We start from the raw sequence: 25,347 nt of genomic DNA, 5'->3' as shown, positions 1-25,347 counted from the left end.
CAAATCTGATTGACCAATTAAAAATTTAATAATTTTATTTTGAATCTGCTGTCGCAATTTTGGCTCTCTATCTACCTTATTTCGATCTATTGTCCTAGCACCTTATTAAACGAGGAGCATTTACTATTGAACGGACATAGACTTGAGTCTCTTTTTGATTTCGTCGCACTTTTGGATTTGGGTGATGAAGTACTCTCCGTATTTAGCAGCCACTTTTGTATCTGCAATATGGATCATGTCACCATCGACATAGAAGTCAATGTCCGAGGCTATCTTGAACTGTCCGTCCAAACTTGAAGACCCCCCACTCCACACAAGATTCTTCATTTTGTGCTTGAACGTCATCAGGTACGTTCTCAGTTCATTCTCAGAGATGCTCATGAAACCTGCCAGCTTCTGGATCGATATGCTACTGTACAATTTGAGGAAGCTTCTGATCACAGCAATCTTTGACTGTTCTCTCACTTCGTCCATGAAGACCTGTACAATACATAAAATGGTCTTGTTTACTCATGATAAAAATCAACAATAATTGTTTCTAGACTACCCCCCGATAGATCCCCCCTCCCCGAGAGATTGATTAAGACCCACCAAATTTGACGACAATGTGGGTCTTTACCACCATTATCCCCAGTGGTCAGATAACATATAGTCCCCCGCCATCAATCAGGGTAAATATTACAGTACCATACAGGGGGTTATAATTTCATAATTTTTCGGGAAGGTGGCTATAATGGGAAACCCGACACTTTTATACCATTGTTGTGTTATGATTCACATTATACAAAATTCTGGAAACCAAAATTGTGTTCACAGGGAGAAGGAAAACAGTTCCAGCGTTCCCGTTCCTTCCAAATGCATGGTTACAAAAATGGATAGCTTTTTGTTGTCCTACTGTGTTGTCACTTGAGAAAACAGCATGGTAGAAAACCTGGGACTCAACAATCCAGCTCCAAGACTTCTGCTTAAAAATTGATAAAGAGAGAATTTAGGTTCTTTTTAAGTAATGTAGTCCACCAAACCTTTAAAAACAGAAAGACTGGAAATAATGGTAAAATTTCTCAATTACCGGTCTAAAGGTGAATTTCGATGTCAATTTACTAGTCTTAGCGATGAAATAAGAGTTGAAACACGCACGTGCAAGTTTCACAATGACATATCGGATCTTTTCCGTTTGTGCCCCCCATACGTTACCCCCCCCCCCCCCCCCAAGTTACAGAGCACGTGTCATTACCTGGTAATTCATTATGTAAAAATATGGCACGTGAGTCTGGGGGTGCAAATGATATGCATCCACTAGGCTGTGGGGGGGCACAAACGGAAAAGACCGGTAAAACCTGTTACAGCCAATTATCTGGCATTTTAAAACTTACACGTGCTTGTTTAGAGTTACAATTTGTTATAGGTGAAGAACGAAGTGGTGCCTCTTGCTACTACTAAAGAGCAGATAGTCGCACTGGCCAGGATTGTCTCAGATCGAATGGGGGGACAGGTAAACAGTCTCGAAGAAGGTTTCAACTAGTTTTACTCAGCATGGCTCTGCGGATCTTTTCCGTTTCTGATAGCACATTATGGGGGGGGGGGGGGGCAGGAACGGAAATGATCCGGCTCAGATTATGAAACAAACTATGTTTTTACTGAATACAGTTAATCAACTCTAGGTGCAATAACAATAATATCAGAGCACGTGTCATTACCTGGTAATTCATTATGTAAAAATATGGCACGTGAGTCTGGGGGTGCAAATAATATGCACCCATTAAGCTGGGGGGCACAAACGGAAAAGATCCCCCATATCAGTAGCGAGAAGGGGGGTTTACCTCACAGATTAAGGACGGGCGGGAGGAATCCTTTTTATGTGGGGTAGACCCTCTTTCTCACTACTAATTCTACAGCGTCCAATAATAGAATGATTTTACTCTATACGGTAGCAGATTTGAAAAAATTTGCTAAGTGCACGGTTCAAGTATGTGACTGTCCTTGAGGTCACAGAACTTCTTGAGTTTATCGGGAACGGCGTAGCGGTTCGAGATGCTGAGCAAGAATTTCGAAGTAGCTTCTGCAGAGTCACCTATCCTTGCTTTAATTACGTAACTTGCACGTTTTAATGACGAAAGTTCATGGAAGTCAACTTCTGGCTATGTATCTAGGAACTTCTGCAATTTTAAATTCTGGCGCTGACTTTTGTCATTTTAAAACGTGCGTGTTTTAAGCAAGGTTACGTAACTCTGCTAAGTCACTTCGAAATTCTTACTTACATCTCAAAACACTTCGCGTTTCTTGATTAATATCAGATTTTCTCAGTGACTTCATTTTCTCAGTGACTTCATTCACGTCGAAACCCGATATGCGCATGAAATGTTGTCATTAACCCTTGTTTGCAGATTGAGCATGTCTTTGTATGTGTCCCTCTTCTCTGTGAAGTTGTCAGACACGGAAGGAGAGATGAATTTGGGACAGGCAAACAAGAACAGCTGCTCCATTTCACCCATAAAGTCCTCATCTGCATTCTGACCACCTATAACATTACATCAGAAGCTATTTTTTAATGACAACGGAACCTTTTCTCAATTGAAAAATCTCAACACACGACAATCAAAATCTGAACAGCGGTCATATATTCACTGGATTACTGAAATCAGTGAGAAAATGCAGAATGAAACTGTTTTATCAGCTATCTGTTCTCCTCATTGTAGGTGATATTATGGAACACAACACTGGTTTTCATCTTAATAAAAACAACAGCTGGCAGATTGCCAGAAAGTGTTGCGCTAGCTATGTAGATCCATAGTCAAATAACATCAATAGAAAAAAGAGGTTCGGTAATGTGCGTTCGGGCATAAAATTCCGACCCCGCTCATCCGCATTTTTGGCATAAATGTGTATCAAATGAGTAACAGATAGAAACCCACAAAAAAATTTTAAAAAGAAAAAAATGTGTATGAACAAAAAGATCGCCTCCAACGCAAATAACTTAGTTCTAAAAACAACAAGGTCAAAATAGCGTCAGATAAAACTGAAACTAAACAAAATAACTTTACAAGGTTTAAAAAAAATTGGCTTATATTATTAAAAACAGATAATTTCAAAGTAATGAAAAACACTAGATAGCAAATGAAAACATCCAACATGTCTATGGTCACATACGCATCTATAGGAGGGCATTAAGACCTGTCATTCAATTTTTTATGCGGTTACAAAAAGAACAAATTGCGATAACCGAAAAATAAATTAAAAAACTTGCGGGAAAACGCTGTCGAAGCCGTAAAACCATATTTTCCCCCTCAAAATATGTTCAATTGAGTCTTCCTCGAACGCCAATATCGTGGTATGCGACCTCTCTTTAATGAGAACAGGTAATAAGTAGACAAAAAAAGAGAAAAACGGACAAAATTAAGTAATACTTTTGTATTTTTCGAAAACAATTATTTTCAAAGTCATGAAAGCCATTAGCTGCAAAAAGAAATACTTAAATAGGTTCAATTATTCGTGCAAAAAGAACGTCAAATATAGACAAAAAATTAGTTTACTTTTTTAGAAAAAAACAGTCGAAGCCAGTAAATTCAAAACGAATTCATTAAAAACATTAGATTTTGCAAACTTGCATCTTTCCTCGGCAACAATAATGTCATGTGACCTGTAATTAACGAGACTAGGTAACAAATGGACAAAGAAGAACAAAAAAGCGAAGTAAAAAGAATTTAATTTTTGAAAACAATTGTTTTCAAAGTCTTGAAAGCCATCAGCTATCTACTCAAACAAGAGAATAGGCTCATTTATTCCTCCATAAACAGCAAATGAGACCTGTCATTAACCAGGAAATTTCATATGACTAAAAATACAAAGTAAAAACGACAGTTGAAGACAAATGTAAAAAAACTCAATTAAATTCTTCGAGAAAGGGGTGTCGAAGCCGTTAAAACCATAATCTATGTCTTTAAAGACGTTTATAAGTCCAATTGTGCCCTATTTTGAACGCCAATGAAGTAATATGTGAACTGTCAATAATGTGCTAATGTGACAAAACGAAAAACGTGAAAAGTGGGCCAATGCCTACAAAATAAAAAAAATGTGAAATCTAGTAGTATCAAAGCCAGAAATCCATAATTTAACGCGTAAAACTCCAAAGAATATTAAGTTTTAATTCAGTAGAAAGAAGAGGAAGAAGCATTCTTTCTTTGCCAACACTAAACTACAAGTTGAGCCAATTAAAAGAACAATACTGGCAATGTTCAATAAGCCAATCTTTATTAAAAAATGTTAAAAATTTTAAAAGTCAAAACGATCATAATCTTTCGAGTAAAGAAACTAGAAATATTAATTTGAAACTGCTTAGGAAGCCAATTGGACCTATCAACAGTAAGCGTTGATTTGAATTGTTCTGTTCTTTAATTAACATAAAAAAGATCAAACTTTTAAAAAGAACGACTGATTACAATCAGATTTTTTTTTTGGATTTTCACACTCCAAATTTGACCAAAATCGTCCTTGCTACTGCTGTTCGTTCATTAGCAACACTCAATTGTTTCGAATGATTTAGATCTAGATAATTTGTTAGTTAAAAGACTAAAAATAATTGCTGTTTTTGATAATCATAGAGTAAAGTTAGCAATAGGCAAAATTTTAATTCCAGACTACTCTCAATGGAAGTGAAGTAGGACTAGCTCCCTTCGTAGTTTACAGTTGATTTTGGATGTGAATTCCTACAATTTTAATCAAAGTGGACTGAAGAAGCTTATTTTGGACAATTTTCGATGAAAGGCCGAATTTCGAAATATTTGGCCAAAATTTTAGCCAAAAAACTAAATCAAAATAGTCACAGTACTTTTTGTCTTTAAAATAAAATGAACAGTACTATTGTTTACAATTTTTGCATATTTTATCAAAATTGATGAAATTTTAGACAACAATTCCGGAAAATGTGAATAACGCAAATCGGTCTATATTCACAAAAATTTAAACCACGATAACTCGCTTTAGAAAACGAAATTCATCAAAATGATTTAATTCGATATTCTACGCTGGTCGGGCTTTTTAATGACAGCACTCGCAACTCTATGATGAATATATCGATCGGTCTACGATGAATATATCGATCGGTCATAAACAAAAAAACATTTGAGTATATAGTTCCTCCCCCCTCAAGAAGGGTCGGAACAAAAATGCTATTAAAAGAACTGTTTATTTACAAGTTCTTGTGATGTATTAATTTGAATTAGACTGATGTGCTCCAAATCTACCCGCAATTAAGCTTCAGTCTGAGTGAGATAATCTTATTTGACCTCAACACAATCCCAATAAAGCTAGCAAATTATTGTAGAGACAGTAAAAGTCATTTTGAGAGTGAAAGTACCCACTGACAAAAAAATTCTCAAAATGAACAAAAGTACGCTCCAATAAATATGAAAAAACGTCACATCAACAACTGAGTAAAAACCTTAAAAACCTACATGATTGAGCGAATAAAAGCTCATTTGAAGTAAGCTCGACATCACAAGTAAAAAAGCCGACAAAAAAGTTTGACTCACCCCAGACAATTTCTCACAATGCCACTATAAAATAATTATTTCAATCGACTGACAATTTACCTTTAACCAAAACGGAGGACAAGTCAATTATTAAATCAAAATTTATCTTTCTGAACACTTCTCAAAGAAGTTGGACTGAAAATTCTAAGCAAACTATTTCAAAGTTTTCATTTAGTAAATGAATTACCTCAAGACTTCTACTCAAAAACTGAAATCTGTCAAGTTTCTAACAAACTCTCCGCACCCCAGAGACACCAAATGTTAACATTTTTGATAAATTAGTGCCTTATCTCTACAAAGAAAAATTGAATAGCGAAAAACCAAAACCGCAATAAAATTAGAAACACATCCACGTGTCTCTTTATAGTAACAAATATGAACTGACTAACGTCTGATGAATTGCCCTAGAACGACAGGAGGGCCAATTTATTATAGCGGGCGTAGCTTTGAAATAATTTATGGGTGGAAAAAAATGACTCCACGGGGGTTTCGAACTCCGGACCTCCGTCTGACATCTTAACGACTAAGCTACAATGGCTTTAAATCTTTCGCTCACAATCACTTTTATATTAGCAAAATTTTATTTCGGAATGAGAGCAGTTTATAACACTCAAAAATGAACAAGAAGTCAAAGAGTATTCTACAACAAAGGCGCAAAAACAGTCAAGCAAAAAATTTGCATAAAAGTTTACAAAACGTTTACAAAATTGCTTCAAATTTCGTTCGAGAGCAATTAAAATATTAATTACTATTGAATAGTTTAAAACTAACAAATGAACAGGGAACAGTATATGAAACGCGCAGGGAACAAATAGAGAATAGCCAAAAAGCCGTGCAAAAACGGACATAATTTCATCCTTCTGCTTAGACAAAAATTTCATAAGAAAGATACCAAGGCAGATCGATCCAGAAAATAGCCGATATTTATTCCCTTGACGCCGATTAGAATGAAGACAAAAACATGATTGTTTTCGATAAAATTTCAAAACAGGGCATTTTGATAGGATTTCGTAATTGGCATACATCTTTTTCTTAATCTGAAGAAACGGGGATTAGTAGCAAAAAAACTATTAGAACTGTTAGTTGAGACTAGAACAAAGTTCAAACGCCGGGCATCTAAAACTGGGCTTTTTTTCGACATTGACTCGGTTCATTTTAGATTACTCTGCTGATCGATGGCTGCAAAACATTACTTTGAGCTGAAGGAGCGAAGAAACAAACTAGCATAGATAAGTCAAAAATAAAAATTGCTCGCCTGGTGAAACTTTTTTACACCTCTTTTCTCGCTCTTTCAAAAATACGGCAGGTAAACAAATCACCCTCTTTTGCTCTGTTTGGACCTAAACACTTGTTTGTACATCCGGCATAATTTTACATTGTGTTTTCCTGACACTTACCAGATTTAAAAACCCGAGATCACGATTACTGTTCTTCGAGTCGTAGAAAACCACATCTCCGCTCAGCTATTATTAAACCAAATAATGTTGTCTGAATTGCTCTCGAGCCAGAAGCGCAGTCTGATTTTTATTGTAGCCTGCTTCAACTACTTGAGTTCAGCTGGTTTGAATGGCAAATGAGAATTTATATCGGGAAAGACTTAAAATATCAAGGACGAAAAAACCCGTAGAACGCCAACGGTCAAGCAAATTTCAAGATTCTAAATGTTTCAAACTAACCCGTTCCTCCTCGTTGCAATCGCTGAATGCGCTCTCCACTGCCTAGTTTCTCATTGAGTGCCCGGGTGACACTCTCATCTATGGACTGTGGGTGGAGAGTGAGGCAGATCTGGAGCAGATAGTACATCTGGTCAGTCTGCTTCCCTATCATGTCTTGCTGGTAGGACCTGAAAGACTACATTTTCAAACAAGAGTTCTATTCATTTTTACAAGATCAAAATACCAAGCAAACACAGAGAAACCGTTGGAAGTATCCAAAAGCAGCTTATATGCATAGGAGTAAAATTACTTGTACCGTTTGAACTAAAAATACGGTATTTTTTGGCAGACAAAAACGGAAACTCTTCAGCACATTCTAGAAAGATAAGTGTAGTACAATTTTAGGACACAAGCACAGAAAAACACTACACACAAACACACCGCACCCATCAAACACAAACACAAACCCCAACACAAAAGATTTTAAAATTTTCTCTTCGGCAACTGATCTTTACTCAAGGTTTGTCACCGTTCATTTAGGTCTTCCTTGTTTTTTCTAACGGTGTGGATTTTATGAGGCAATTGTAACGGTAATTGAAATGACAGAACTTTGAAACAACTTTTTGAACTTTGTCAATTTTATGGTTTATGAGCATAATGAAACAATTGATTTTATTATATCTAGCAGATGTGTAACCAGCAAGACTTTAAAACCGTAATTTTGGTTTTGGAAAAATAGAAGCCGCAATTTGCAAAAAAAATTAAATAATTTTTCTAATTTTTATGATTTCATGGTTTTCAACTCTGCCCCTATTTGTCTCTGACATTTAAAGCAAACAACTCTATCAACTTAATTTTTTACTTTCTCTTTTAGACACAAATACCACACACAGTACACACAAACGCACACCCATACGTACAACCAAAAAAGCGCAGTTTTTAAACTTTTTTCTCAACTGAATTATACTCCAGGTTCGCCCCCGTTCACTTAAGTCTTGCTTCTTTCTCTACAATACACGGTTTGCCTTTCTTTAGCCAATTACATTGGCAATCGCAAAAATGAAACTAAAATTTGAAATAAACTATTTTGAGGTCTTTCCACAAAATTTAGTCACGTTTCATGAGCATGATGAGCCGATTCGTTAACTAAAATCTCGCAAATGTGCTAACAGCTAGATTTGATAAACACACTCCTGGTTTTGAAAAAGTTTAGAACGGCAATTTGTAGCTAATAAGTTGTTTTCTCACTTTCTAGGATTTCTGACACTTTTTGCACTCTGCTTCCACTTGTGTCTAAGGTAAAGGCACGTCAGAGTGTGTCCTTAAAGGCTCTCATTTAAGCGATTATCTCTTATAAAGCTCCTATCTTGTCGTAGCATGTGAAATATTGGTTACAAAAAATTCTACGTTTTAGCCCTTCTACTCTTCGGAGTATTTATTAAAGAAACAGAAACTTAAATAATTTTTAACAGAACTCAATAAGAAAAGAAATACTGTTTTCATCTTTCAAAAGAAACTCCCCAGTTATATAAAAGGTATTTCACAATCAATACACTATTTCATTTTTCAATTTCAAGTAACGCCCACAGTGTGGAAAACAATTTCGAAGAGCAATTTATAAAAAAAAGGCAATTGAAAAATAACTTTCTGGTAATTTTCAAAATTATAAACTTTTGTTTCAAGTTCTGCACCATGGAGATCCCCAAAAACTTCAACTCTCAACTTCTGTATAGTTTATACTAGAGGAGGTTAGGTCACACCATCTGCTTTGACAATATAGGCAATACAAATAAAAAAATAAGATTTCCATCTATAACTTTCAGTAATTAATTTGGTTGATTTGATATTCATTTAAAACCGATTTTGGAAAAGAATTGTAAAGGAGTAAAACAATTTTGGAAAGAAGTGTTTGCAAAAACAACACGAGAAATCAGAACAAAAATTTTTTGGCTTTTAGTTTTAAATTTTTAAGTTGACTGATATTTTGAGAGCTCTCAATTGACTGAAATCTTCTATTTTCCAACATATCTGTTCAATACAGAAAAGCAAGAACAACATTGGTTCATAAAATAGTTTTGAATCAGCAGCAAACAAAGACGGATTAAAAATTTTCAACAAAACTTTGAGAAAAAAATCAAACTGATTTTTGTTTAATTTTTCATCAAATACTTTAATTCGTTAACTTTTAGGTTTGAAACTGCAAAGAATTATTCATGGCAAACACAACTCCATTTAACCTTACCAAATTTACTACAATTTCCCCCTCTTCAAAGTGTTCCCCTTATTCAAATTGCTGCTAATTTTTTATTCCCCCATTTTGAAAAATGTTTGAATGATAACCAAAACATTCAGGAAAAGTAGCAACATAGTTAAATAATAACAAGAAGATAATAACTAAACAAATACAGTAGCTGAATATAGCAGCTTGTATATATTTGTCTAATATAACACATGGTACAACAGTCATCTGAAATTACGTCACTGACACCGAATTAATGTTACCCAATTTTGACAAAACCCAATTTTGAGACAGAAAATTTACTCAAATGAAAATCAAATCTGTCAGATACAATTTTCCAACTTGAAACGCCACGCATAGCCCGCAAAAAACAATGAAATGACTGATAAAGAATCAGCACTTTCATAACTGCGCACAAAAACCAATAGATGTCAATTTTAGAATAGCAATTGTTTCGCTGATACTAACAGCTTCACTAGAAATATGCAACCATGACCGGATAACGTCGGGCGAATTGCTCTCAAACAACCGGCGAGCGGTTGACATTGTCAGGAGCCAGTCACAGTTTAGTGAAGTTGGCTTCAACTTAGTTGAAGGTGCGTGAGCTTAGGGTAATTGATGATGACATCACGCCACAAAACAGCAGCCGGAATGGACAAAAGAAATACGGAAAGAGAGAGATAGTGTGCGAGACAAAACGTGAACGAAAAGGAAATGGAAAAAAAAGCCCAACCAACAGAGAGAGAGAGAGAGAGAGAGAGAGCGATCTAGAAATTTCTTTCATGATGAGATTCGTCTCTGCAACTTTTTTCCAGTCATGTTAGTAATTAAATCATATAGAAAAATACGTGAAACCGCCAAAACTAAAAAGTTTCCATATTTCGCATTTAAAAAAATGTTAAAAAACCATTTTTTTTGTCTCTGAGGTTCTGTCATGCAACCCATCTGCAAGACTTCAAAAATATCGTTGGCCAGTAATGATCGTTAAATTCAGAAAAGGACAAAAATATTTAAAACTTTTTTTAAAAATGCAAATTTTAAAATCCTGCTAAAATTCAGGAAATTAATATCTTCAGAACCATTTCATTGTCTCAAGAGACTATCCAGTATCCTTATTTCAAGCGTTAAATAGTTTCACAGGTTCATTAAGGTCGATAAACTTGGAACATAATTTTTCGAAAAATTGAAAATTTAAATTTTATTTTAAAAAAAGCTAAAACTCGAGTCATTAAAATAATGATAACCATTCCATTAAATCCAGAAAAAATGCAGCAGCTTATGATCAAAGCTCGTACGAGGTCCATGGCCCCTGGTGCCGGAAAAATCCGAAAAACTTGAAAAAATGGCAGTTCAAAAAAAATTGCTTAAATTCATGACATTAAAATCTTGAAAAACATTCCATTACATCTAGAAACTATGCAGTAACCTTTTATCAAACCCTAGAGGAGGTTTCTTCGCTCTTGAGTCTGTAGAAACCTGAAAATGACAAAAAATATTCAAAAAAACTTGAAATTGCAAGTTTAATCAAAGAGTTAAAAACTATTCCATGACCAATAAAAATTTTTCAGTAACTTATTATCAAACCCTTGAGGCGGTTTTCTGGTTCCTGGGTCTGAAATGATAATGCGAGAAAAATTGCAAGTTTGGTCACAAAAAATGCTAAAATTCGTGATGTTAAAATGTTGAAAACCATTCCATTACCACTAGAAACCGTGCAGGAGCTATTATCAAACCTTAGAGGATCTTCCTTGACACCTAAGGCTAAAAAACTAAAAAAATGACAAAAATTTTCAAAAAATTTTAAAAATTGTGAAAATTAAAATAAACTTGCCTGTTTTTGTTTGGATGACCAAAACATATAGTTCTTTAAAAAAGTCATAAAAAGTATTTATGTCTTGCAAATGATCTTTATCAACTTTATTTAGCCTCAATTTTAGACTGGTCCAACAAAAAATCGAAAAATGACAATAAAACACAAAAAATTGCAACATTTTTGGTTCCAAAACTCCTAAAAATGACCTTTTAACCTAAAACTACGGCCTTCCCGGAAACTTCATCACACTAACCACTGGAAGGACTACTAAAAGCGGCTAAGGGAGTCTAATGAAACTTAATGCTCGCTGGGCGCTACCTGTTTATCAAGTTTTTAAGGACGAAAATTCAAATGGGTCACGAAAAATCGGTCAAGAGAGAAATCGCATAAACATAGCTGGCAAATTGCCTGAAAATAGCCGCAATAGCTTCATAGATCTATAGTTTCAAAAAGACGGTAAAAAGACAGACCCAAAAAAAAAGAAACATTCTTTTCATTAAACGCTGAGATGTTAAATTTTGATTAAAAATCTATACAGTTTATTGCTGTTTCTATTTGCTGGTCTTAAATAACCTTCAATTAGAGTGACAAGCACTCATTTGACCTTATCTCTTTGAATTAAAGCAAAGAAAAGTCAATTTTAGAGTGAGGAAGTCATTTTTAAGAGTTAGGTGAGTCAAGTGTGACCAAAAATTTAATCACGCAAATGAACCAAAAAAATCCGCTCCACTAAGAGTGAAAAATGACGCCACGCACGCAAATCAGTTGAAATTGCAAGATTGAATAAAAAGCAGATTTGAAGTGGTTGTGACGTCATATGGTCGTAACAAAAATCATGACGCCGAAATAAATAAAAAAAAACCAAGAGAAGGCCAATAATAGCCTCAGCTATCGCTTCGCGGCTATTAAAAAAATACCAACAGGACTAACATAATTGCTACAAACTTCGTTTGAGAGCAATTAAAACTCCTTGGCATCTATTTCTATGAACCTTCTTGATACAAAAATAAAAAAACGATTTTTCTTAGAAGTTAAATTTGGTTACCACAACTTTGAGTTGGAAGAAAACAATTACCGTTAAATTATTTCTAGTGAGTGTTTAATTATTTAACCGTCTCCACGTGTTTAATCATAATTTGATTAAATTTACATTTCCGAAAAAAAACCTAGAGTTTGAAAATGGCCCACGTATCTCACACAGCCAATAATTGTGTCGTACTTCACACGTCATCACAAGCACTGCTAAACATGCTCACCTAACATGAAAGACGTTTTTAGTTCTCTGTATGTAGAGGAGTATGTCTGTGAAGCATTTGATTGCATCACTGTATCTCCTCATCATGAGATAGGCAAAGCCCACATAATAATACATTGTGATTTGACAGCTGGGCACTGGGGACCAGGACATGCCTATAACACAAAATATAACCCACTAACGTACGAAGAATTGACCGAACAACTAACGAACGACTAGTGGGATCTCGAATCTATTGCAGCCTGCTTCAGTCGGAGGGGGGGGGGGTAACTAAAATCACGTCATTTGAAGGGTGGTGGGGGTGGAGGGTTGAGGTTATTATATATACCACTATAACCACTAAAAAAATTGAAGTAAAAAAATTACAACAACTTCGCCGCACTTTTCATTTGACTTTTAGTAGTTAACTGCCGCCACTTGAGCTCAGCTGCTGGCACTGAATGAGAGAGAAATTTAGATCACGATAAACAAAAACGTCAAGGGTGTAAAAGTCACTCGAAAAATCAAAACAGTCCAGCAAAAATTTTGCATAAAGACCAACACGTTTACAATAATCGCTTGAAAGCAATTAATAATTCTCAATAAATTAATAGCACGGGCTCATACCATTACTACAAAAACCCACTTCATGTTTACATTGCTTTAGTGATAAAAACAGCTATAACAGGAAACACAAATCTCCGCCCTCGCAGTTAGGTCCATAGAATCACAGCCAGAAATCTTCATTATAATTTTGATCAAAACTTCAATTTCGACCCCGATGACAAGGAAACCTATGTTTCACCCTGATATTACCAACCCACGTCGGACAAATTAGCCTGGAACAACAAAAGGGGGCAGCATTTATTCGAGAGCAATTAACAACAAAATAGATATGATGGTTATGTGAATTTACCTTTCCTGTGTAGCTGAATGTTGTCTAACACTGTCACTGCCAAGTAATAGTCCCCAATCAAACACTGCAATCTACACAAGCCAACCAGAGCAAAGAAACCGAGGAACTTGTACAGCGGATGACCACCGAATGTACCCGCAATTTCGTCTATCTTATCCTGTGGCTCGCCCGAATTGTACGCACTGAGCTGTTCATTGATTCGACTCTTGGCAATCAAAGAATACATTACGTTTAACACGGAGTGGATGTTCCACACGCCCTGGTGTTTCTCTAATTTCGCCAGATCGTCCTTCGATTTATTGCTCATACGAGTTCTAAACCAAATGATTAACATATATACAGACCCAGACAGCTGTCAACCTTCACGTGTCGCTGGTTTCAGCTCGTTTCAGCAGTATACATATCTTTGGTATTGCCCATCATAGCCCCAACCGCCAGAAAACTATAGCCTCCTATTAGGTAATGGGGGTATACCTTAGACTCCCACTACGTTGTGGACTATAATGTGAAAATCCCAATATTTTAAATCTAAAATGGGGCACTCCATATTTTGTATTAATCAAAATTGAGCACAGGAAAATACGATTCATCCATTAATTACGTATCCATTTATCCATTTTGTAATACGAAATGTTTTGTAATACGATGCATAACGTAATGGGGGAGCATAAACGGAAATGATCCAAACAATTTTGTAGCTTATCAGGTTTAGCTCTCATAACTTTTCATAGTTTTTATGCCAGCATTTTCAGCAGTATATCAAAAATTACATAACATAGCTGGCAGATTGCCAGAAAATAGCCGCAATAGATTCGTAGATCGGCAGTCTAAAAAACAGTAAAAAAGACAGACCAAAAAAAATCGTCTTTTCATTGAAGGCTGATCTGTTATATTTTGATTAAAAATCTGTATAAGTTATTGCTGCCTCTATTAGCTGATCTCAAATAACCTTTATTTAGAGTGACACAAACACCCATTTGACCTTATCTCTTTGAATTAAAGTAAATAAAAGTCAATTTCAAATTGAGGAAGTCATTTTTGAGAGTGAGGTAAGTCAAGTGTGACCAAAAATTTAATCACTCGCATGAACAAAAACCTCGTTCCACTAAGAGCGAAAAATGAAGTCACACATGCAATTCAGTTGAAATTGCATGAACGAATCAACAAAAAGTGGCTGTGACGTCATATGGTAGTAACAAAAATCATGACGAAATGAAAAAACATAGCAGGACAAGTCCTGACGTACAATTCAAAGAATTTCCATTGACTATACAGAAAACTAGACCTAGAAAGGACTATGAATCGATTGGAAAAACCATTTAGAAAAAAAATCCGATCCAAAAAATTGAAAAAACAGAAAAAATCATGTGAACAAACAACCACTAGCGAGAAAGCGAATTTTTGTTCAAACACCGTTTTCTCACCCTGCTTTAAAATTAGAGCGAAAAAATTTCACGCTGCAAAACCGCTCGCTTTTTCGCTCCGCTTCCTGTTTCGGCGTGACCAAAATCACTACTCCAATTTGACTTCAAAAATCATGAAAATGTGTGAACAGATCTTAAAAAAAACATAGCCGGAAGAATTCCGGAAGCGACTCGAAGCGTCAAAACTTTACTAACAAAACCGTAATTGCAGCAGAAGCCACTACCTTTTGTATTAAACCATCAACTCACTACCTCTCCAGGTCTGCTCTAAAAATGGTGAAACTTAAACCCCTGTCACCAAGAGAAACAAAATGCAGCAAAATTTTATATCATTGAAAACGTTTGGTAACGTTAAAACCAAAATAATTAAAGAGGTCAAAAAAGTGAGACTGAAAAAACAGACAAGGTTATCAATTGCTCTCAAATAATTCATAATTCTAATCTGAAAAAGATCGCGAAAGCAAACGGCAGATAATAATCTTAGAAACTAAGTTGAATCTTTTCAAAACAGAAAGCTCAAATTTAAGAATCAGAAAACACCTAAAATTACACTTCTAATCACTTCAATTAAGACAAATAACAACACACTTGTTCCTTGTTGTACATATGCTAGACAATATGATTGAATACTACTTAAATTGATAATAGAAAAGACATAAGCAGCAGAAGAATATTCAAAGGCAAAAATCCGTTTAAATTAATACCAAGGCCGAAAGAAAGTTGCAGTAAATAGTCTTAAGTGGAAATCGTGGAAAAGGCTTGCTATCAAACTCTCAGTTTTGCCTTATGTTGAATGAAATCAAACGCAAACCAAAGAAATGACGAAAATGTAAGAAAAAGCTGAAATCAATCATTTTTAACAACTGAAAAAATCAATATACCGAAAATAAATGTCAATGCCAGGACAAAGATAGAATGATATTGACTAGAATGTGAAGAATATGGGCACAATGTAAGGAACACCGTAACAAAAACACATTCTTGATTTCTGAAAGTTAAAAATCAATAAAAAATTCAAGAAAAACGATTACATTTCATTGTTCAGCATTCAAGACATATAAAAGATAACTAATCATCCGATACAAAGAACTATTCAAAGAAAAAGCAGAAATCATAAATACGAAAATCGAAACATTTTGCAAAAAAAATGGTCAAAAAAACTTTTAAGACTGCATTTATGAAGTTTTAACTGTTTTTCAAAAACCTAACGCCAAAAAATGATTGAATTTTTATTGAAACGAAATTAAAGTCCCTCATGTTGCACAATAAGACTATTTCTAGCAATTACAAACATACCCGGCAGATTGCCGGAAAATAGCCGCCGTTGATTCCAATAAGCATGACTGGGATTGAAATAACAGAAGATATTGAAAAAAAAAGATTTTCGTACAAAAACATTTTTTTAAGTCCAATTTATTTTGATGGCATTTCGTAGTTGAACATACTTCTGTTTCTTAGAGAGAGGCTACAGGGGCTACTATCAAGAACAATCAGCATTAGAGAGAGGTAACTAATACTTATAGGACCGACGTTCAAATAGCGGGCATCTAAAATTGGGCTTCATGGGTTTATCCCGTTTCTATTTCTGACTTCAATTTTTTATACTGACTGTTCATTTTGAATTGCTTTGCTGAGCAACTGATGTTCAAAATCACTTTTAGCAGAATGAGAGAAGAGAGAAACTAGCCTAGAGAAGTCAAAAAGATTTCACGCAAAATGTTGAAAAGGCGGCAAAATGAGGTAAAGCGAAACATTTTTTTATTCGACGAAGTAAAAAAAAAATAGGAGCGCTATAATAGCCGGCTGAGAAGATGAGGGCGGCTATTAACCAAAATATAAACAAAAAACTGACGAAAATCGGAAAAAAACTACCAAAATCGGATTAGCATATGTAAATTTTATAAAACAAAATTACATCGAGGTAGACAGAGGCGTTGAGTACAAGAACTATCAAAGAGAAGTTGCCATATTAACTGATTTTTGACAAAAAGACGGTTAAAAGATCCAAAAATGAAGAAATTAATAGAAAAAAGCCAAGAATTTACTAAAAAATCAAGAAATATGTGCCAATTTTTAACTTGAAACGCATTTTCAGGCTCTGCAAAACACTGTGGAATCAATTTCCGAGGTTGACATTTCAGTATAGTATCGAATAAACTTTATTTCTATAAGAAACCAAATTAAAAGCAAAAAAATTGGGCCACTTAGTCCAAAAAACGGTTATCTATATGCGCCATTCAGTCAAAAACTACTTTTCAAAGTCAAAAAGTCATTCACTAAACGAAGCGCATGATCAAAAAACTTCTCTCGCTTAGCGAAAATCTGTTCACCAAGACAGCTTTTCTCACTTTTGCTTTTAGGTCAAAATGCCGCGTGAACAAATCTACTTCCTGTAAAAAAAAGACCGAGAGAAAACCAATACTCCTCTTCGATCTTCGAGTCGTAAAAAAAGACAGCGCCCCAATACAATTCAAATTCTTTGAATTGTAAAAAAACCAAGAGAAGGCCAATAATAGCCCCAGCTATCGCTGTGCGGCTATTAAAAAACCAAGAGAAGGCCAATAATAGCCCCAGCTATCGCTGTGCGGCTATTAAAAAGATCTTTCAGGTCTTGCATTGCTCACATGAATAGTACTGTACGCAGTGATGAAATTGTTACCTAAATTGGGCAAAAGTCTGGAACTGGTAAATGAACTCATCTATGATATCCCAGAGCCACAAGTTTGGCAGTTCCAATCTTATGGGCTCATCTTCTGGTTGCAGAATTAGGTTGAACAGGGCACAGTAGTTGTAGTAGGAGTCGAACCTCTGGGTGGTAGTGGGACCATTGGTTACTGAGGCATAAATGTGGCGGTAGTACAGCTCCTTGTACAGCATCAGAAAGATCTGAACACAAGACCTTCTCCTAATACTTCACAACTCCTTTTTTACCTCAAGTCCCCAAGTTTTAAAAGATGTGATTTGTTTTTCGATACCTCTACCTCTTTACATTATTTCGGTTAAATGATCTCGTACATATAGTGAATTGTTCGATATAATTAAAACTCAATTGTGCATAGTGATTCCTAATTTGAAAATAATTGACTAAAAGTAGTAACTACGCCGGGCGAATCGTCCTCAAACGACTCGAGGGGCTAGAAGGGACGTCGTTTTGGTAGTAGCTAATTTCAGCTTCGATAAAACGTATACTTAATTTACATGCCCTCGAGCCTCATCATATCTTGTTCTAAGTCAAAAGATCGAACGAAAAAAATGATCACAGAGAAAATCGCATTAAAAGACCAACAGGGGCAGCATAATTACTAGCTGACCAGAAGACAATTATTGCTTTAGAGCACTTAGACTAAGTTATCACGCATCTCATCAATTTTTTTTCAGTTAACCTGGTTTTGCTTCTAGATATAGCCAATTTTTTAACTCAATTAATTAATAAATACTTCTGGAGCAAAGGTATGCCGTCGACAAGACAGAAGTCTCAGTTCTAAAGAGCTGTTATCATGTAAGGATCGGCAGAGATAACAATGTGTTCTTGTTTAACTTTTCATATGACAAATTTCAAAAATTTTTGTTAAAAATATCAAAGTGTCGGCTTGAGGGCTCCTGTAATGAATTGCATTGCAGCTTTAGACGCTGAAAATTTTGAATAAGATTTGGTTCTGATGGCGGCGCGCATTGCTAGAAAGATTTTGTCACAGGTAGGATAGCTGAGGATTAAACTTTTCGTTCTCCTAATTCCAAGATTTAAAATTTTGACGACTATTTTTGCATAAAATCGTGGCCTTCAACTACCAATATTTCACTGTCTTTGAAAGACAGAATGAATTCAAAATTTGCTGATATCGTACTGAGTTAGAATTGCAATTGGACAATGAACAACTGTTTGTTTTTCTATTTCTACGCTGATAACTATAATTCCAATTGCATTTAAGTGCTTTCTCGTCTCTCAAAAAATTAGAGCAATTAACCGAGAGGGTTAAAATTGGGGCGAAATGTCTATGTGAAAATTTCAGCTAATACCTTTCACCTTTGACGCACTTGACCCTAATTTTAATACCTAAACTATTGGTGGACAATATACAAAAAAAGGACCGTGTACAACATCCGGCAACGATGGATGCAGGTCGGAACATAAGGGATGATGAGTAGCACTTAGCCGGATGATGCACTTCAAGCTGTTCCCCTCCAGACAGTGTAAAGATGGCCCAGTCACAAAAATAACTAACAAGTGGAGAGGAAAGCACCAATATATATAAATAGCACACATAAGGAATTAGTAAGGAAGGACAATTGTGAAAAATAAACCGAGTCGGAAAAATTGTTCCCGAACGACAGGCGGGGCAATTTAATCCACAGGGGGTTTTAACCTAAATAAAACCTGACTAGGCAGGGGTCCAAACCCGGGATTTGCACGTTGCACGCACGCATTAACCACTCATATATCAGGTCCCTTCCAAATTCCTCTACTACCTTTGTTTCAGTTTCAGCAACACCTTTGTTTCAGTTTCAGCAACAGACTAATTTTTGAAAGCGCAATTTATACTGAACGGCAGAGTAGGTTAGCATCCCATAGTTTTAGGCAATGAATGAAGAAATGTTACTCCAACTTAAAATCAAATTTTGGAAACAATTTTTACACCATTCATCCCCTACACTAGTCCTCTATCCTATGAAATTCCGATAAAACAACGTTTAATCGCCAAAATCCCTATGTAAAGTTGATGAGCTCCATCCATGTGTCACAGTTCAAAGAAAGTTGTCACAGGATCTGAAATGTTCCAGGATTGTTCAACTATTGCCAAGTTTGCACATGTGTTGAATATTAGAGAGAAAAGATGTGAGTAAATTGCGATCTTGTGACAACTTTCTGTTTACTGTGAAACTTTAATGCGGTTCGTCAAATTTACATTGGCATTTCTGGTAAGTGAACGTTGCGTTATATCTGAATTTCATAGAACACGAGAGGACACAAGAGGAAATTTCACAGAACTCGGAATTTGATTTTATGTTGGAGCAATATTGCCTAAAAAATTGAAAATCGTACTTCGTAGAACTAGGGGGTGCTTAATTATTTTTGCTGTTCAGTATAGATCAGGCAATAATCAAGAAGTTTGAACACGTCTCTCGAGAAGTGAAGTCGAAAAAATCTACTAGAAGAAAAAGGCCCCTCAAAATTTTGCGTAAAAAGACTTGATTACTCTCATCGAGACCATTTTAGAATCGAAGCGAAATATTAAAACGGTTACGTAAAAGCGGTGTTAAATGATGCAAGGCTTTAAAAATCGAGGCTTCCAAAAAAAAGCGACAGGCGTGCAGAAATGAGGCACACAAAATTTCTCTAATTATAAGTCACTCACGGTAAGGTCAACGAGAACAAGTTTTTATAATTAAACATACCCGGCGATTGCCGGAAAATAGCCGCCGTTGATTCCAATAAGCATGATTGGGATTGAACGAATAGAATATATTGAAAAAAAAAAGAGTTTTGTACAAAAATATTTTTTAAGTCCGATTTATTTTGATGGCATTTCGTAGTTGAACATACTTCTGTTTCTTAGAGAGAGAGACTACAGGGGCTACTATCAACACCAATAAGCATTAGAGGTGGTAACTAAGACTTATAGGAACGACGTTCAAATAGCGGGCATCTAAAATTGGGCTTTATGGGTTTATCCCGTTTCTATTTCTGACTTCAATTTTTTATACCGACTCTGTTCATTTTGAATTGCTTTGCTTAGCAACTGATGTTCAAATTCACTTTTAGCAGAATGAGAGAAGAGAGATACTAGCCTAGAGAAGTCAAAAAGATTTCACGCAAAATGTCGAAAAAGCGGCAAAATGGTAAAGCGAAAAAAAGTTTGACGAAGTAAAAAAAAAAATACGAGCGCAATAATAGCCGGCTGAGAAGATGAGGGCGGCTATTAATAATATTAATATAATTTCTCGTTATCAACTTGCTATACCTATTTACCATCTTATCTGTGATAATTGGAATTTTTAAGCAGCCTAGGCGAGATAATGTTTTTTTTCAGACCGAAGATACTCACCTGGTCATTGCCAACAAGATCTTGCACATCATCTACTGCTGGCCATGGGCGACTTTTGAAATGTTGCTCAGTCAAACGATCAAATCCTAAATCAAGAATTAACCTGAAATTACTTTGGCTTACTTTGTTACCTTGACAATCTGTGGAGGCGTGTCAATTGATAATGGGGAGAATTATAGTTTGGGGGAGTAAATTTAAACTTTTCCACTTAGAAACTTAGAGGCCTTTTACAAACTTTCCTAGATTGTGATTTTGCACCCTTGCAATAAAACTGCAACAGTCAAAAGCTTACTTTAAACTTTAAAAAGTGATGTCAAAATTATTATATTTGATACTGGTATACTGAAACCGCACCCAGAAACACCATAACATTTTTTTCAATATTAGGGCACGCTAGTTTTATCCAGATTGAAGACTATTGCAGTCGTCAATGGTATAATCGAAATCTCAGTACAACCTTCGAGAGCATGTAAATGAACGAGTCTCTACGTGACCACTCTAAGTTTCCCTCTACGTGATCACTTAAGGAAGGGGGTGGGAAAAATAAACGACCGGAAGATCAGGATGACCAATAGTGTATAAAGCGAGGGAAAGACGTAAACACGTAGAAAAGAGGGAAACAAATAGAGAATCACCAAAAGCAACACAACAGTAAAACCAGCCATATCGTTAAACCATATTACGGCACGAAGGGGAAAAGATTACTTTCAAAGTTTTTGATCAAAATGTCGCACACTCTCAATTGAGTACAGAAAGGGCATTGGAAGGCAAAATTTTTTGCTGCCTGATGGGGTACAAGTATTGGAATGCCAACTGACAGAAAATTTCGAATTTTTGAAAAATATAATTTTCGATAATTATCGCGCTCTTTGACTTAGGGGCAACCGGCGCACACAATTAGTTTTGAAGGGAAGCTTCACGAATTTTAGCAACTTTTCAGTATTTTTTTGTTTTTTTTAAACAGCAGATAAATGAAAATTCAAGCCAACAATTTGATAATTTTTCAAGGCAACTTCAAAATAATTTAACGGGCATATCAGGTGCAAAGAATTTTTTTTGAAGATTTTCAGCAAGCTGAAGGTATCTCTGTTGTTGTTGTGAAGGCCCTCAGAGGGATCGGGTTAACGCAGCGGCTTTTTCAGGGTCTTTCCAAAGCAGCTCGGCGCTTTCTGCGTAGTTGCAGGACAGATAGTGGTTCACTGATTCGGCTTCGTTTTGGCATTTCCTACATAGGGGGGAGTCTGCGATTCCAATGCGGTGCCGGTAGTCGTTCAAGCTGCTACATAATCCGCTTCTCAGTTGGGCTAGGCGGACTTGCTCTTTCCGGTCCAGCTTTTGCTCTTTTCTATCTACTTAGAGTGAATCGAGGGGAGGGGGGTCGTTTAGGACTTTGTTTGGCTGGAAGTTATTGATTGCTTGTTTGACGTATCCGGTGTGTATCTCCTTGAGACTTGTTGTATCGCTGTCTAACTGCAGTTGGTCGCATTCGGAGACGTAGTACCGCTTCAGACTCCTTTGCATATTTCGGGGAGGATCTGGACTATTGAATACGACGTCGTGACATGGGCGCAGATGGTTCTTGACAGAGCGAGCATACTGGGTTGCGAGCATCCTAATGGTCCTTAATGGGGATGCATTGTGTCTCGTTTCTGAGATGGTCAATTCCAGTCATTCGCAGACATCCGGTTGCACACCGTAAAGCGTCGTTTTGTCTAGCTTCTAGTTTCTGCCAATGGCTGTTTGCGACATTTGGGGTCCAGACTCCACAAGCATAATTAATATTTGATCGGGTGATGGCTTTGTATACTGTGAGAGCTTCTTTCTTCTTCATCGCTTGATTCGGATGGGTTATTGATTTAATTGCGTTGTTGGATTTGATGCATTTGTCGTTGTCGTCTTTGATATGTTCATGGAATGTAAGGGCGTGGTCCAGAGTAACTCCGAGCAGCTTCAACTTGTCTTTCGTCTCGATTGGGATGTTGTTTAAGGAGATGTTCAGCTTGCGTTTCCATTCTTTTTTCCATGTGCTGAACAGCATGTTGTGGCATTTGTCGATAGAGATGATCAGTTGCTTCTCTTTTAGGTAGGGCTCGATTGTTTCCAGGTATTCGTTGATTCTTTTTTCTGCTGTCTCGATGTTGGTGTCTTGGCTTACAATCGTGATGTCGTCGGCGTACATAATTAGCATCACGTCTTTTGGCGGCTTCGGGAAGTCAGCGATGTACCAGGAGAAAAGGATCGGGGAGATAACGCTTCCCTGTGGCACACCTGTGCGGAGCTTGGCTGCTTTGGATAAAAATCCATGAAACTCCGTGCGTTGCTCACTTCCTCGAAGATAACTTGTTAGCCATCTCTTGATACTGTTTCTGAGGTCTGAGTCAAGTATTATTTTCAGGAGCTGGGTGATGTCAACTGCGTCGAACGCCCTTTTAAGGTCTGGTGCTGTTGCGATTGTTTTTAGGCGGCGTTTTTTGGTTAAAACCGATGATGATTTTTTTCTGTGATTGAAGTTAAGGCTGTTGATGTCGAATATCCCTTTCTAAATCCGTGCTGCTCGCCTGGAAGTTCTGCATTCTCCACGATTTGTTCTTGTACTATTTTCTCTGCAAGTCTTGCAATCGGAGAGATGATGCTGACCGGCCTATAACTGCTGGGTTCGGAGGCCGGTTTCTGGAGAGGAATGATCATCGAAGTCTTCCAGATAGCGGGGATCCTTCCAGTGCTCAAGGACATACTAATCAAACAAGCCAGGTAGCTTCTGATCTTGGGCCTGAAATGTTTCAGGTGGAGGGTACTTATGCCGTCGAGAGCAATGGCTTTCGAGTTGATCATGGCTTTGATAGCACTCTTCACTTGCTCCTCCGTTATCACATGTTATTCCTTCTTCAGTTCTGAAGCTTTCCTCTTGAAGGTATCTCTCCCAATAGGCTCCAAGAGTCCCGGCACGTTTGGTAGTTGCAGGCACACACCCACATGCACGAGTTATCTTTGTTGTATTTAGACGTTAAAAAAATTGAGTTGAAATTCGTTTCTTAAGTCCTAGAGGCTAGAAGAAAATACACATGAGGGTAGATAATTCACAACTCTGCATGTTCGAAAGCAGAATTCGGTACGTTATTTTTCCATTCTGATTTTCGGCAATTCGAGCTTGTAGACCATTGCCCTTTTATATATGGATGTAACTAGCAATTTCAATATGAGGATGAGTAATCATTTAGCACCCATTTTAGGACTCTTTTTGGAATGCATACAGATTGCTTGGTTAAGTGAAGGCACGGTGACGCGTAAGTTACAATAGGCAGGAAAATCTACAGAGTTCTTGCAGCTTTCTTCAATTTTTCATCAACGTGTCTGATCCAAGCTAACACCAGGGATTTTGGAAAAATTAATTGCAATTATTTCGCTAGACAAAAAGAGGAACAATCAATTAAATTAATTGGCAAAACCAAAAATCAAATATTGCAATAATTGCAATCATTGATCAATTAAATTTCACCATCGATCAATAATTTTTAACACAATTTAGCCTTGATTTACGAAAAGTAACGCAAATAGTTACATTATCTGCATCATTCTATACTTCAACTGGAAACTTTCTAAGACGAACTACATACGATCTGCGACAGAAAATCTTAATCTGGGAACTTTTCGTCAAGTTTCAGGTTTCCGAAGTGGGAGAATTTTTAATTTTTTCCAATTATTGGGCACTTAATTGTGTATTTCCAATCAATTATTGCAATAAAATTAGGGTGACCAATCAATTATTGCAATCAATTAATTGGCAATTATTGCAATTCCAATTAATTTTTCCAAATCCCTGGTTAACACCCAGGTCTTTCAAGTACTCTCCCGGAAAACAATTCACAATTTGATGTAGATGTAGAAACAACCAACTAACGACGGGCAAATTGCTCTCAAATGACCGGCAAGTGGTTTCTTTCGGTAGTAGCCAGCTGCGGCTTAAGGACGCTACTATTTTAGAGGCGAGAGTTGGCGGAGAGTGGGGTGAGGACGAAAAGTCAAATGGCCGACAAAAAATTTTATCAGACGAAAAGCCAGGGGTGCAAAAAACTGCAAAAGAACAGCAGCACTAGTATAACTGCTATAAAATTAGTTTGAGAGCAATTAAAAAGCCACAGACGCTCATTTTCTCACACATTTTTGTTTTTTCTCAGCAATTCGCAGAGCTTAATTGCGGACTCAAACTTACGTACCTGTTTCATAAATATTTTGAATTTGATTGACATTGTGCTCTCTTAGCGCGTGCTGGAACACCAAGAGGAAGTTCTTTACGGGTTCTGGAATTTGAGTGGAGGCTTGATACACATTGCCACCGTCACGATCTCCCCTTTCACCTCTATCTCGATTTCCTCTGTCACCTCTATCACGGTGACCTTTCGATTCATATCTATTGACTGGAGGAGCAGCATCATCCATATGGTAAGGGCCATTGGCTCCTGAATGACTGCTGTACTCTTCGGAAAACATCAAGAA

The 25,347-nt window shown here is 36.5% G+C and overlaps 2 protein-coding genes across 3 annotated transcripts in view; one reads left to right on the top strand and one right to left on the bottom strand.

Annotated features, from left to right (window-relative positions):
- LOC142344443 (uncharacterized) overlaps window positions 1-25,347 on the top strand; it is a 233,979-nt gene that overhangs the window by 113,292 nt on the left and 95,340 nt on the right. The gene's annotated exons all lie outside the window — the stretch shown is intronic.
- Window positions 33-25,347, bottom strand: LOC142344441 (eukaryotic translation initiation factor 3 subunit L-like). Its single transcript, XM_075396090.1, has 8 exons — window positions 25,068-25,347; window positions 20,854-20,939; window positions 17,469-17,695; window positions 13,386-13,699; window positions 12,492-12,645; window positions 7,205-7,371; window positions 2,373-2,518; window positions 33-480 (listed from the first exon to the last, which is right to left on the bottom strand). The coding sequence occupies exons 1-8, from the start codon at window positions 25,339-25,341 to the stop codon at window positions 124-126; spliced, it is 1,725 nt and encodes a 574-aa protein (XP_075252205.1). The 5' UTR covers window positions 25,342-25,347; the 3' UTR covers window positions 33-123.

Source organism: Convolutriloba macropyga, chromosome 8 (assembly GCF_964194025.1).
Source record: "Convolutriloba macropyga chromosome 8, txConMacr16.3, whole genome shotgun sequence".
Lineage (NCBI taxonomy): Eukaryota > Metazoa > Xenacoelomorpha > Acoela > Convolutidae > Convolutriloba > Convolutriloba macropyga.
The sequence above is the reverse complement of the archived record's forward strand: the minus strand, read 5'-3'. Positions and strand labels throughout refer to the sequence as shown.